This window comes from Mercurialis annua, linkage group LG2 (genome assembly GCF_937616625.2).
Source record: "Mercurialis annua linkage group LG2, ddMerAnnu1.2, whole genome shotgun sequence".
Lineage (NCBI taxonomy): Eukaryota > Viridiplantae > Streptophyta > Magnoliopsida > Malpighiales > Euphorbiaceae > Mercurialis > Mercurialis annua.
The window spans coordinates 49,773,467-49,788,208 of NC_065571.1; the positions used below are offsets into that span (position 1 = coordinate 49,773,467).

The 14,742-nt window shown below is 33.8% G+C and overlaps 2 protein-coding genes across 5 annotated transcripts; one reads left to right on the forward strand and one right to left on the reverse strand.

Moving 5' to 3' along the window:
- Positions 1 to 2,256: 2,256 nt before the first annotated feature.
- LOC126667979 (formin-like protein 18) lies at positions 2,257 to 10,896 on the forward strand. Of its 4 annotated transcripts, XM_050361137.2 has the most exons (19): positions 2,259 to 2,738; positions 3,354 to 4,054; positions 4,598 to 4,819; positions 4,918 to 6,437; positions 6,544 to 6,673; positions 6,833 to 6,904; positions 7,190 to 7,288; positions 7,497 to 7,538; positions 7,632 to 7,712; positions 7,795 to 7,845; positions 7,942 to 8,023; positions 8,141 to 8,235; positions 8,348 to 8,419; positions 8,507 to 8,623; positions 9,512 to 9,580; positions 9,702 to 9,768; positions 10,128 to 10,298; positions 10,394 to 10,539; positions 10,616 to 10,896. In XM_050361137.2, exons 1-18 carry the CDS (start codon positions 2,666 to 2,668, stop codon positions 10,438 to 10,440), a joined length of 3,711 nt encoding a protein of 1,236 aa, XP_050217094.1. In that variant the 5' UTR covers positions 2,259 to 2,665; the 3' UTR covers positions 10,441 to 10,539; positions 10,616 to 10,896. The 4 variants fall into 4 exon arrangements, with proteins under 4 accessions (XP_050217092.1, XP_050217093.1, XP_050217094.1 ...); XM_050361135.2 differs by having other exon boundaries at positions 2,257 to 2,738; positions 7,942 to 8,235; XM_050361136.2 differs by having other exon boundaries at positions 2,257 to 2,738; positions 7,942 to 8,235; positions 10,643 to 10,896.
- A 277-nt stretch (positions 10,897 to 11,173) lies between these two features.
- On the reverse strand, positions 11,174 to 13,135 carry LOC126667980 (probable WRKY transcription factor 40). Its single transcript, XM_050361140.1, has 4 exons — positions 13,050 to 13,135; positions 12,724 to 12,951; positions 11,987 to 12,103; positions 11,174 to 11,585 (listed from the first exon to the last, which is right to left on the reverse strand). Exons 2-4 carry the CDS (start codon positions 12,949 to 12,951, stop codon positions 11,211 to 11,213), a joined length of 720 nt encoding a protein of 239 aa, XP_050217097.1. The 5' UTR covers positions 13,050 to 13,135; the 3' UTR covers positions 11,174 to 11,210.
- Positions 13,136 to 14,742: the final 1,607 nt, after the last annotated feature.

Genomic DNA, 14,742 nt, shown 5'->3' on the forward strand with positions numbered 1-14,742 from the left:
AAGTGGGAGCATCCCACATTGGTACTTGACTGTTACAGTTGAGAGTTGGCGCTTTTGAAGCGCAGTTGAAGGTACTATTGAAGATAGTCCAAGATGGTAGAGAGAATATTCGCCAAGGTGGAGATTTGTTGGATATGGCTCATTTTAGACTTGTCCCACATTGTTTAGAAAAGGGACTTGTAATTGTTGAGCTATATACATATAGTGTAGAAATCCCACATTGCTTAGGAGTGGAGGGGTGAGGACTTCCTTAGCCTATAAAAGGGAGTCTCCTCTACCCATTGAAACTCATCCCACAACAAGCCTTATTAACTCCTAAGGCTTAGTTGGTTCTCTCTCGAGTTTGTATTTTGTTACAAACAATTAGTGGAGTATTTTGGGCAGTGCCCGAGGATGTAAGCCGGTCATTTCTGGCTGAACCTCGTTAAAAGGTTGGTGTTCTCTTTATTGTTTATTTATTAGCTATCGCTCAGGTTAGTTGGAGTTATATATTGTGAAGTTATTTATATCGTGTGAAATTCTGTCTAAGGAGTTTGGTACTTAAGTGGTCCGCCTGTGACCCACCATTCTTTCCTGGGAATTTTCCGGTATAATTATTTAGCACAATACGTGATTCGCTAGCGTAATCGATTGAGCTTCCGCAACAAATATAACATGTTGAAAGAAAGAAATCCTCAAAACAACCAAAGATGAAAATGGAATTTTGAACGTTGAATTTTGGAATAATTATACAATGTAACGGTTATGCCATATTATTCATACAATAAAACAATGAAGCGTTAACCATGTGCAAATATTTAATGATAAAAAAAATAATAAATAAAAATTTTCTATCGTAAATTTTTACTAGTTTATTATAAAAATAACGTGACACATCCGTTGTGTGGGATAAACACTTTGAATTTTGTTGGTAAAGTTAGAAGAATGACATGTGAAGTGCAAGCTCCATGGACCGACCGACTTGCATGTTCTCCAAATTTCCAACTACAACCATATAATTCACAACCGCAACCAATACATACTTTTTTAGAATATACTCCATATACAAATTTAATTCAAATGCCCATTTTGCTTATAAGCATCTCTCACCCATGTCACTCTTGCTAAAACTCCATAAAATAATCTATTTTCCCTCCAATTATAAGATGGACCTACACAATTATATAAAATGTTACAATACTTTACATAAAGATATATTTATTTACTTATCTTTTTAAACATTTAACTATATAATTAACTAAATTAGAACTTTATGATCATTTATTTATTAATTATAATTTACAAATAGAGAAAGATATACCTATTTAGTTGTTTTATATATTTATTTATTGATGATTATAAAATGATCATACAACATTTCTAACATGTCACGTATAAAAGTCAATTGGGTTATAAAATATAAAAACATAAAAAGTTATAATTTAATAAATAATATTTCTTCGAAAGTCATTTTTTATGCGAAAGCTTTGAGTTCCGGTCTTTTTACCATTTTTTGCGATTTTAATATACTCACAAAAAAATATGTTTTATTTAAAGGTTAATGTCAAAAAAAATCACGAACTTTATACGTTTTCTCATTTTAATCACGTAGTTTAAATTCTCTCATTTTCATGCACGAACTACCACTTTTTCCCAAATTCATGCACGATGCTAACGTGACACTCATTCATTGGTGTAAAATGACCTCCACCTCAGCGAATTACACCAATGGAGTCGTGACACCTCAGCACCGTGCATGAATTTGAGAAAAAGTGGCAGTTCATGCATGAATCAGCTAGTTTAGCCCATTAACGAATTGATTTTTTAGCATAATCAATAAAAATCAGCTAGTTTAGCCCATTAACGAATGACATTTATTTTGATTTTTTTCGCGAATGGCTAAAAAAGGTTCTAAATATCAAAAATGGCTAAACTAGACAATTTTAAAAGTTTTGGATATAACTGACAAAACTCGCAAACGTTTGGTATTTTATTGAGATTAACCCAAGATAATATTACAAGGTCATTAAAATGAGTTTAGTTTTACTTTGAGATTGATTGAAGCACTTCATTTACATTAACACATCTAAAAATATAGATGATCTCATTAAAAATTTCCAACTAAAACATTAATATAACTTTAATGTTCATCCACGATGCACACACGTGAGAACAATTAGCATTAACCAACATAAAAAAAAAGGAATTAAAATTGCCAAAATTGTTAATTCGTTATAATAATCATAAATCATAATCATGCATTGCCTCCTTAACGACATTCTTTTTCAACAGACAGACAGCAACAAAACAAGAAAACGACATTAAAAAAACCCACAAAGAGACAGACAAACCCCAGATCCTCGGATTAGATCCTTAACCTTAAAAATTCTACCTAAATCAAATCTTTTTTCCGGAAAAAATATTTAGAGTAACGTAAATAATTTTAGTATTTTTTTGTCTGTTTTTTATTTCCGTGAGTATATGAAGGTGTAGGTGTTGATTGAAAGCTAAGTTTCTGAGATAAAGAGGGAACAATAGTGTGCAAAGGAAGACAATGACAATGACAATTCCCATAATGAGTACCTTAAATTCTCAGCAAAATTTATGCTTTTCTTGAACCCTTCAATGCAGCTTTGTTTATGAGCTAGAATTTGCAATTTGTAATTGTGTTTAGATCTCTTTTGCAATGGCTCTTTTTAAGAAATTCTTCTACCGGAAACCACCTGATGGGCTTTTGGAAATCTCTGAAAGGGTTTATGGTATGTTTTCTCTTTTATGAATTTGCTTTCTTGTTGTTTATCAGATTATTTGATTTTGGTATGTATACATTTGAATATTTGTAGTGCATTTGTGCACTTATTGTTTTCTTTTCATTATTGCAGTGTGTTTTGAATTTTAACTTGCATTGTTGTTTTAATTAGATTGTCAAGGTAAGCTTTGTCTGCAAAGAATGTGTCAATGTCATTAGTTTCAACTATTAAGGTAAAACTTTGGTTGATACAGCTGTTGATATTACAGCTTTTGGGTTGTAGTCTATTTGCATTATAACGAGTTGTAGTATCTCTGGGTAAATGAAGTCGTTTTTGAGTAGGCATTGAGAGCTTGTATGATTTACCGAGTTTTATAAAGTTTGACATGCAGATATGTATTTTAATTACTTATTATGATACTCTTATGGGTAATAGGAAGATAAGTTATAGTTATTTAATGGTAGTTCACATAATTTGTTGCTGTTGAAGTTTGAGTATTTTGTGTTAGAAGGGAAATTTTCTTTAGATCTTGATGTAAAAATAGTTTCTCTATTATTTCGTGTAATTAGCTCTGCGTTCTTGTGTATGTATCACTGATAAACAGTATTTTATTGGGCTATGCAGTCTTTGATTGCTGCTTTACTACGGACGTTTCGGAAGATGATGAATATAAAGTCTACATTGGAGGCATAGTGAGTCAACTTCGTGATCAATTACCGGATTCTTCCTTCATGGTGTTTAACTTCCGGGAGGGAGAGCGCCAAAGCATGATCGCGAATGTATTATCCGAGTATGATATGACTGTGATGGACTATCCCCGTCATTATGAAGGTTGTCCATTGCTTACTATGGAGATGATCCACCATTTTCTTAGATCAAGTGAAAGCTGGCTGTCACTCATGAAGCAAAATGTGATCTTAATGCATTGTGAACGAGGTGGCTGGCCAGTTTTAGCATTCATGCTTGCTTCACTCTTGATTTATAGGAAACAATTCACAGGCGAGCAGAAAACGCTAGACATGATTTATAAACAAGCACCTCGCGAGCTTTTGCAGCTGATGTCACCCCTTAATCCGCTGCCTTCACAACTGAGGTACCTGCAGTATATATCAAGACGAAATGTGGGCTCCCAGTGGCCTCCATTGGATAGGGCACTTAACCTGGACTGTGTTATTCTTAGAGCTATTCCCAATATGGATGGAGAGGGGGGTTGCCGTCCAATATTTAGGATTTATGGTCAGGATCCTCTAATGGTTGCTGATCGGACTCCCAAAGTTCTTTTCTCAACGCCAAAAAGAAGTAAACTTGTTCGACATTACAAGCAGGTAGCTCCGGGCTATGTTTATGTTTTTTAGATGCTTTGAATACTTGTGCAGCTGATGTGTGTTTGATTCAAAATTTGGTTTGTCTAACTTGCTGCATGAAAGATCTTTTTTTCCCTTAATTACTTGTATGATTTTCTTTTCAGAATTGTTCTTTATGTTTGATAATTGTTAGCCGAGGGTAACTCTCCCTTGATGCTAAGGTTTAATTTGTGACGCATATGGCATCTTATCGCAAAATCTGTTTAAGCCAGATTTGCATACCTCCTCAAAAATATTTTTGTTGCATTTTGTGAATCTTGCGCTATATAGTTTAATGTGATCAAAATGTACTTGGGCACGTAGAGAACTTCATGCGCACAATGTTTTTTATTCACTAAATGCATTTGTCTAGTCTTCTAAGTTCTAACATGTTTCTCAATGCTTTACTAGTTTACTTATTAGCATCTGATAGATTACAATCTGGTTACTTTTGGAGGGTATTCATACTTTTAAGACTTCCTGTTGAGATTGTTATGTTTTTCAATTCTTCACGTATTGCTGCAGGCAGTTTCCGATTTAATTAAAATAGACATTCATTGTCATATTCAAGGTGATGTTGTGATGGAGTGCGTTCATGTGGAGAATGATCTGGAAAGGGAACAGATGATGTTCCGTGTCATGTTCAATACAGCCTTTATAAGATCAAATATTTTGATGCTGAACCGCGAGGAAATTGACATGTTGTGGAATGTTAGAGATCAATTTCCAAAGGACTTCAGAGCAGAGGTATCCGGTTATCTTCCTTGTTATTGGATGTGTGTGTTTATTGCTATATCAGATTTAATCTGTTCCGGAGCCACTAATTTTTTTTACCATGGACGCAGGCTCTCTTTTCGGAGATGAATTCTACTTCATCTCTTGCTACAGTTGATTTGGTGCGTTTGGAGGAAAAAGGTGGCCTTTCTGAGGATGCATTTGCTAAAGTTCAAGAGTTCTTTGACTGTGTGGACTTGCTACCAGGATCTGATATGACACTAAATATTCTTCAACAACTCAATGGTAATCAAAAGAATTTAGAAACTAATTCTCTGAGAACAGAAATGGACAATATGATGCTAGAGTCAACTATTGAAAAAGTTCAAAAGGAATCAAAAAACAACATTAGTCTCTTGAGCAATTCATCTCCAGATGCAAGTTCAACTAGGGAGAAGGTTGAACCTCTGCAAGAACTGCAAGTTGCTGTCCAACGACCACCTCAGTCTAAGATCATATCTCCACGAGTACAAAAGGCTCTACGTTCTTCTCCATTTGGAACGCCCTCAACCTTTGGCATTTCTGCTTTGTTGATTGATCATGCTGCAGCTAATAGTGAAGATATTATGCGTCAAGTGACAATATCTCCCTCAGCAATTTCATCTCCTATCACCAATGTCCAGAAACCTATGCATCATGTGTCTAGTATAGGGCTGGCACCATCACCATCACCATCGCCATCGCCCCCGCCACCGCCACCCTTACCACCGTCTTCTACTTCATTGAATTCAGAAAGGTTCTCTGCTATCAGTTCTTCTCCTTCTCAGCAAACCTCAAAATCAACATATACTCATCTTAGTCATTGTTCTGAGAAGTTTTCAGAAACTAGTAAGCCATTACTTGGGCCCGCTTGCTCTCAAATATTCACCTCTTCTCCTGGACCATCTCCGGCTCTTGCACCTGATAGTTCATCTTCAACTCTCCCTCCTCCTCCACCCCCTATTTCTCCAGTCAGATCATCATTGCCCACAATTGATAGATCAGTCTCAATGCCTCCTCTTTCTTCACCCATTTCCTTTCATGGAACACCTCCATCCTTTACAGTTAAGCATCCTGCTCCGCCACCTCCCCCTGAAGTATCTTCACAGCAGTTCATGACCAACTCAAAAATTATACCCGGACCTCCTCCACCACCTCCTCCGCCTCCTCTATCTTCTCAGTCTTCATTGGGGCCTGTTAGTGTTACTTCTGTGCCATCACCACCCCCTCCTCCCGGTTCTGCTGCTAGTATTACTGCAGTACCACCATCCCTGACACCTAGATCTGCTCGTACAGATTTCTCATCTAATGATTCTGCAAAAATCCCTCCTGTGCCACCGCCACCTGCTCCTTTTGGCAAAGGGTTATCAAAACCCTGTTGTCCCCCTCTACCATCTCATATTGGAGTTGGAAATGGAAATGTGCCTCCGGTTCCTGGACCGCCTTCTAGTGCTCTATTCAGTGCAAAGGGACGGGGTATATCACGTCTAACTCCAAGAAGTCAGGCTCAACCTAAAAAAGCCAACTTGAAGCCCTATCACTGGTTAAAATTAACAAGAGCTATGCAGGGAAGTCTATGGGCTGAGACACAAAAATCTGATGAAGCTTCCAAGTCAGTGTCATTATTTTGATACTCTGTTTGTTAAAGAAACATGTTCGGCTAATATTACTCTTTAGGTATTGCTTGATATATTCTCTCTTTGTTTTCCCTGTGGCAGGGCTCCAGAATTCGACTTATCAGAACTTGAGAGTCTGTTCTCAGCAGCTGCTCCAAGTACTGGTCCTGGAAGCAATGGGGAAAAATCATCTCGCCGCTTGTTGGGGCCTAAATCTGATAGAGTGCATCTGGTAATTAGTGTATTTATGGATTGAAGCTTATCATCAATTTAATTTAATAGCATAAGTTGCAGTTTTTCCATCATTTGTACGGAGTGGTTGCATACTTAATAATTTTTCAAATAACTACCTTTTACTTCGTATTCATAATTTATGTAATTAATTCCACAGATTGAGCTCAGACGTGCATATAACTGTGAGATCATGCTTTCGAAGGTTAAAATTCCTCTGTCAGACCTAATGGTATGCTGAACATTGTTGCAGCTCTGTTTCATGTAAATACTTCTTTAAACATGTTAAAAAATGTAGCTTTAACCAATAGTTGATGTTTCTAATCTTCTAGATACAATCTCATTATTATTTCATTTAAAAAAGGTTATGCAATTGCATGCAAGACTTGTTAAATGTTTGTGATAGTGCTGTTTATTAAGAATTTTATATTCCTGCAGTATTATTTCAGTGCAGAAATTCTTACCATCATTTATTTATCGACTCTTTGGCATTCTTTCCACTGCTGATGTCTTACAGGGTGCAATTCTTGCCATGGATGATTCAGTTCTAGATGTTGATCAGGTTGATAATCTTATAAAGTTCTGTCCAACTAAAGAAGAGATGGAATTGCTTAAGGTATGAGAATGTTTTCCACGATTTTAATTTATTGTTCGACATATACTTCACCACCTCATTAATTGATAAGAATTTTATTATGCTACAGCCACTTATTCATTTCTAGCTTATAATAAGAAGTAATATGATTAGTTTTATAAATATATTTTATTCTTCTTATGTTCCTGAGTAACAACTAGGTAACCTTTTCTGGGATAATAATGTTCAGGGTTATAGTGGAGATAAGGAAAATTTGGGGAAGTGCGAACAGGTTTGTAGAGTATTGAATTTTCTCATTTTTTTACTGTATTTACCATGCTTTAGTTACTACTCCAATTAAATGACTGATGCACTTTTATTGCAGTTTTTCTTAGAATTGATGAAAGTACCGCGGGTAGAGTCGAAGCTAAGAGTTTTTTCATTCAAATTACAATTCCATCATCAGGTTGGAGGACGTTTTACTTGATTGTGGTGGTCTTCTGACATACTTTATGGATATTAATTTTTGAGCTGTTTTGCACCTTCAGGTCTCTGATCTACGAAAGAACTTACATATTGTTAATTCAGCTGCTGAAGAGGCAAGCCTGGTCTTTTAACTTCCTAGCTTTTTCCAGAAAAAGATGTTTTCTATAATTTTCATTTGTTGCCCCAATTTTAATAATGTTGTTCATCAGGTCAGGAGCTCACTCAAGTTGAAAAGGGTCATGCAGGCTATTCTCTCCCTGGGTAACGCTTTGAACCATGGAACAGCAAGAGGTAGTTGCAACTCGGTTGGTTTCGTAATAGTTATTTGTCACATAAAAACCAGAGTGATCTGTCACTTATTCTCTCCTAATATACTGGCATTAACTATTCATAATCACATTCTTTTAGGTTCTGCTGTTGGATTTCGATTGGATAGTCTCCTCAAACTCACAGATACACGAGCTATAAATAACAAGATGACTCTCATGCATTATCTTTGTAAGGTAGAACGCTAACCTACTTTACTGAGTGCAATGTATTTGCTAATTGCAGAATATAAGACTTTGAGCTTCTTAGCTCCGTAGATATGTAATAATCTGGTTTTTTGAGTTGTAGGTTCTTGCAGAAAAGCTTCCAGAGCTTCTGGATTTTAAGAAAGATCTCCAAAGTTTGGAGGCTGCGACAAAAGTACTCTTCATTTTTCCCATTTGTATTATGAAAACGCTAGTCTGTAGATTACAACAATCATTAACCAAATTAGTAATATCTATGTAGATACAATTGAAATATTTGGCTGAAGAAATGCAAGCCATTAGCAAAGGGCTGGAAAAGGTTTTGCAGGAATTAGCTGCCACGGAGAATGATGGTCCCGTGTCTGAATACTTTTGCAAGGTATGTCTGCAATAACAGCTGCTGAATTTTTATCTGAGGATCAGGTCTCAACTAAGAAGCACGGAAACTTCGATAAAGTTGCGTTTCCCGTTTCGGAAACGTTTCGAGAACCGGAAACTCTTGGACACCCGTACGAAACGTTTCGGGCCGTTTCTGTAAATAATAAAAATTAAAATTTGTAAAAAATTTAAAATTATTACCCACAAATAAAAAAATCTAACTAGTTACCCATAAATTTTATATTCGCATTGCCCACAATACAACAAATATACTTATTTGTGTTGAATTGTATTATATTTTTTATATATTTATAAAATTTTAAATATTTAGTACATTAAATTGAATTATTTTGTTAATTATCATAAATATTTAAATAATATTTTTATAAATATATCCCTAAATTTTTGTTATTTACACGTTTCCCCCACGTTTCGTGTCCTTCATTTTGAAAAACTTTCGTTTCCCCGTGTCCGTTTCGTATCGTTTCCGTTTCCCGTTTCCGTTTCCGTGCTACTTAGGGTCTCAAGAGTGTATTCTTAGGTAACTCCTGTAGATAAATGGATGCTTGAAGGCCTAATACATTTTTTAAGGAGAGTTGCTTTTTGTAGATTCTGCATTCTTGAATACCCAGTCTCTCTCCGTAGGGTAGGTTAAAGGGTTGGTCTGACATCAGAAGGACCAATTTTGAAACTTCACCTATATTTGAAACTCCGAGATCGAGTATTTTTTTATAGTCTTGACAGTCTCGTTTTGTAATTTAAATAGTCTTGCAGTGTATAGAATTTTTATTAAAATGCTCTGAAATCTCAGGCCTAATAATTGCTTCAAACTTCTGTGAACTGCATAAAATTGCTGATCATTTTCGTTTTCTCTTTTGGTTCGGCTCAGATCCTAAAGGCATTCCTTAGTTCCGCTGAAAGTGAAGTAAGGTGTTTGGCTTCTCTCTATTCCACTGTGGTACACATTGCCTCCTCCTTTCCCCTGCCTTTTTTTTTATTATTTCTGAAGGTGCACGGGCTTGTAACATTTTTACAATACAGTCAATAGTAGACTCATATCTAAATATGGATGTTTTCAGGGTAGAAATGCAGATGCTTTGGCCCTTTACTTTGGAGAAGATCCTGCACGTTGTCCGTTTGAACAAGGTATTTTACACATTTTAGATATCAGTTACTCTATTACAACAGAATAATATGAAAGGATTTTGGAAGAATTTTTACGTGTTTTGTTTTCCAAACAAATGTGTGCTAGCTTAATCATGGACTGGAATCCTGGCTGTCTTCTTTGTAGACATCATAAAAACGTGTATAGTTAGTGAATTTATAAGACATTGCCCTAAAAAAATGAAAATAAGGTGTATCCCACTTTTTCTTACTAATATAATATTTTTTACAATGTGGACGCCAAAATAATATATATTGTGATGTCTATATCGGTAATTTTTATTCCTCGGTGCGAGTTTCCAAATCTGTTAATGTACTACTTCTGTTTCTTTACTATACAGTTGTTTCTACTCTTCTGAATTTTGTGAAGATGTTAATCCGAGCACACGACGAAAATTGCAAGCAGATGGAATTGGATAGGAAAAGGGCAGCGAAGGAAGCAGAAATCGAAAAGTCGAAGATGGAACCTTCCAAAAAGGACTCTGAAACCTTGATGAGAACGCCAATGAAGAGTGGGATTTTCAGATAATCAAGTGTTATTATCTTTATTAACTTTAGTCTACCAATCAAAAACAGAAGTGGTACTCATGTAAATAATCACTTTCAGTTATCAAATGGTTCAAGACGCAACAAAACAACCAGGTGCAGCCTTAAAGATGCAAGGGAACAGGAAAAGGCATTCGTCTTGCAGCAAGAATAGATCGTGAAGGACGTTAAAATGCGTATAATAACGAGAAATGCTCATCTTAAGCAGTATGCCTACTTATACCTCTTTACCTTTTGCTTTCTATTGTTGTTTCGGTGAATTTATAACTTGTTAACGCCATAGGTTACATGTATGATGCTTTTGGAGCAGAGATCACGGCACCAAGTCCCATTCAACAAGCTACTTGCAAGGTATATCTGGAATTTTCTGTAAAAATACATACTTGGTTCTCTGTAAGTTATGCAGCAGAAGCAGTAGGTCCATTTTTGGCTAATTTTTTTAAGAATTCTGTATATTTGTAGTTATAGTGACGTAGATGTTTACTTGTAGCCCGCTTGTACAAGTATGAACAGTGTAACTTGTTTTTAACAAATAGTGAGTTTCTCAATAGGTTATTAGTTCTATATATCTGGCTACTGAACTGATAAATGTATGATTACGGTAGCTTGACGCATAAGCAACACATTGCTGCAGCTAGCATTGAGTTGAACCAAATCGTACCACAATAGAATTGAACCAGGCGGTTAGGTTGATTTTTTTGGTTCGGCTTGATTTGTACTGATATTGGACTGAATCGAAAAATTGCATTTTTTTTTACAATTTTAAACCGAACCGAATTTGTCTGTTTGGTTTGGTAATTGCACACCCCTAAATGCAGCATTTGGGGCAAAGAGAAGCCAATTGATGATATATATTTATCAATAAAGTTGAATCCTAATTAAATAAAGCAGCTATGGGTTGATAATTGGCTACTGATAGAGGTAGCAACAGCAGCAGCCAAATTGACAGTAAAGTTGGGATCTTTAGTGAGTGATGCTATATACTCTTCCAACTTGCTACTACTATTCCAATTTTTGCTTTCTCTAAAACTTTGACAATGAATAGGAGTTGAGAGAGTCAGATCAAGGCCCACGGCTGCGGCGGCCGGTTCAAAAGAAGTAGCGGCGGCCGCCGGAGAAGAATTCATGGAATCTCTTGATGGAGTATCAGGAGAATGTAAAGAGTATCTAGGTGAAGAGTTACAAGGATCATGATTGTGTTCACCCTCATAAGTTGCAATTACTATTGACTTGTCTTCTACACATCTTTGTACCTAATCAAAACCACAACAAAACTATGAATCTTGAAACTAGAAATGACAAAAATAAATAAATAACAAGTGATAGTTAAATGCAAATAAAATTATGAACTACAACATATTTTGCAATTTCGACATACATTTTAACTTTTGTAATTAGAAACACGAACTTTTATCTTTTTTATATTCAAATTACCAATTGAAAATTTGATCAGAACTCATCTTATCACATCCTTTATTTTTGGATTTCGGCATTTCACATCAGCATCGAACTGATCGAATGCTCAATTGGTGATTCGAATTGTAAGAAAAATAGAAATTCGTATATTGAACAGCAAAAACTAAAAATATGCGGTGGAATTGTAAAACACGTTATAATTCATTATTTTATTTTCATTTAAGACTATATATTATACCTTCTTTTTGACAGGACAAGTAGGAGCCATGGAGCACCTAAAGTAAGCTCTGGGTGATGGATTATCTTTAGTAACCTTCTGTCCATACTTTCTCCATTGATATCCATCTCTCACTATCTGCAACAAAATTAAAAAAACAAATCTCATATATACAACTATATTGCATGAAAATAGAAACAGAAACAGCAAAACAACTTCTTTCGTAAATATAAGAAACGAAAATGTGTACATAATAAAAATACAGAGATATATTATAAATATTAAAAATTAGAATATTTTAGATATATCAATTTTTTTAATAAAATACTAATTTTTCATGCACATAAATTACTATGTATTCATGATCATTAACAAAATTAATATTTGAATATAATTAAAATTTAAATTCATGATGATTAATAATAAAAAAAAATACTCCTATGAGTTGTGTTTTTAAGAAGAAGATGCATAATAAGATTTTTTTAGTAACTAAAAAGATGCATAATAAGGTTTTTGAGTAACTAATTAGATTCTTTTGTTGATAACTTTTAAAAGAAATTCGTAGGAAACAGATATTTAATTTTATTATTTATAGAAACGGCCTTGAAATATTTCCTATTCTGAGAATTTCAAAAACGGAAACGTTTTCCAAACAGAAAAACGCAAATTCCTCAAATTTTATGTGCACTAAAGTTATATATCACTTGCTGAAACATCACGATTAATTTTTAGAGCAAAAATGAACTAAAAATACTTACAAGGCTGTGGTCTTTTGAGTCAGTTCTAACAAAGATTTGTGATGGTTTGGAAATAGGAATAACACTCTCAGTTCTTGATCTTTTATTGCAGTCAGAGATGAAAAATGAAGAATTTATTTTGTTTTCTTGCTGAAGAAGGTTCAACTTGCTGCTCATAACTTCAACCATTAATCTCAGCCCTTCGTTTTCTTTCCGAATACGTTCCAATTCATCTCGAAGAATTTCCATCTGATCGTAAATTAATAATCACATCATCGATATCATTATACAGTGATAAAAAAAAATTAAATATAAGGAAAAATGATTATTAAGTATGCTTTAATTACCTTGTGTTTGATAGCTTGCTATGAAGGGTGTTCTTAGAAAACTAAAGCTATATTTATAATACAACAAAAAAAAAATTGAGTTCAATTCTATTTATTGTATGACCAAGAAATTTAGTGGCTGCTTTCTATTCTATTAAGTGTAATTCTCATTAGAAAAGACAAGTCAATTTTAGATTAATGAGTGAAAAGTTGTTAGAAAAATCCATGTGATTTAGAAAAATTTTAGATTAATGACTAAGATTTTGGAATTGGGTATGACAAAAATATTGTGAGGTCAGCCTTATGACATCAGTTGTGTGATGTAAGGGTCTTCTTATAAGCAGTGTATTTACAAAAATTATGACATCATCCCATCCGGAATATAACTAGACGGAAACAAATACATCGAAAAAATTCTTTCCCGGTGATATGATCCTCAAAAATGCGGAAAATTTTGGTAGTGCGGCCAATAATTTATGGTTTAACTGACTGAACAACTAATTGAACCTGCCGAATAAAATTTAAAATTATTAATATGATAAAATTTAGTATGTACACAATCATACTCTAACTACTAAATAAAAAACTGGTCGTTTTTTTTTTTGGTATAAACCCGAGATTATATTAAGCTCAAACAAACCACAAAACAAGACAAATCAAGTCCTACAAGCCAGGACTGGTCGTTTTTTATGGTTTAACTAGTTTAATTTTTATCGCTTTTTTTTTTGTATAAAGAGATTGAACCGAGATTTTGATTTAGAAAATATCAAACAAAATGATTTTTTATTTGCAGTCGAATTGGCTGATCACCAATCGGTTCGGTTTGATTCTTAATACAATGCTTTTAACTTCTAAGTTGTTATATCTTTTCGTGTGATGCAACAACAAAAATAATTGTCAAGTCTACTTTTGTTTTTTTTATATAAATACACCTAAAGTCTCCTAAGTCTTTCTTTAACTCATTTCTGATCTTAATTTCTTTAAAAGTTCCAAATTTAATAATATTAATTGTTGCATACTTTTGTATTTTTAGAATAAGTTAGTAAGTTTCCTTTATTTTGAGGACTATTTTCTACTCAAAACTTTCTATACCTAACATTTGGTTGGATGGTTACCCCTACAACATATATTATGTGCAATACGACTAATTAGGGGTGGCAACCGGGCCACGATGGTAATATGTAAATCGGTTTATAGTAGTTCGGTTTTTAAAATTAAAAATCTAAACCTGAAATTTTAAACGGTTAACCATTAAATCGATTAACCATTTAAAACGGTTCAGTTTTTCGGTTTTGCGGTTTTTAACCATGTAACCATTAAAAAATTAGATATAAAAAAGAATTTTTTAAAATATAGTCTAATAATTAAACTTTAATTTTCATTCTATTTAATTATTAAAATATAAATGTTATTTATTCCTATTTCACTTAGGTATATAAATATTTTATTAAGAAAAATAAAGTTCTTTATATATATATATACTCCTAAAATAAAAATATATTGATAAATAAACTATTTTTTAAATTTTTTTTTGTTAGAATTTTTATATGTGTAGATTATAAAAGATATTTTATTTGAATAATTAAAAACATATGTATGTATATATATATATAATTTATAAAAATATATATTATTTATAAACCGGTTAACCGTGGTTTTTAAAATTCCAAAACCTAAACCTAAACCATTAACCATAAAAATCAAAAATCAAAAC

What these genes read in the sequence shown, in the direction of transcription:
- LOC126667979 (XM_050361135.2), top strand. Translation starts at nt 2,666, where the DNA reads ATGGCTCTTTTTAAGAAATTCTTCTACCGGAAACCACCTGATGGGCTT. An exon ending in ATTTGGGGAAGTGCGAACAG is followed by an intron (nt 7,539 to 7,631) that starts GTTTGTAGAGTA and finishes CTTTTATTGCAG; the next exon opens with TTTTTCTTAGAATTGATGAA. An exon ending in CTTCTCTCTATTCCACTGTG is followed by an intron (nt 9,581 to 9,701) that starts GTACACATTGCC and finishes GGATGTTTTCAG; the next exon opens with GGTAGAAATGCAGATGCTTT.
- LOC126667980 (XM_050361140.1), bottom strand. Translation starts at nt 12,951, where the DNA reads ATGGAAATTCTTCGAGATGAATTGGAACGTATTCGGAAAGAAAACGAA. An exon ending in ACTCAAAAGACCACAGCCTT is followed by an intron (nt 12,104 to 12,723) that starts GTAAGTATTTTT and finishes ATTTTGTTGCAG; the next exon opens with ATAGTGAGAGATGGATATCA. An exon ending in CTTGTCCTGTCAAAAAGAAG is followed by an intron (nt 11,586 to 11,986) that starts GTATAATATATA and finishes GGTTTTGATTAG; the next exon opens with GTACAAAGATGTGTAGAAGA.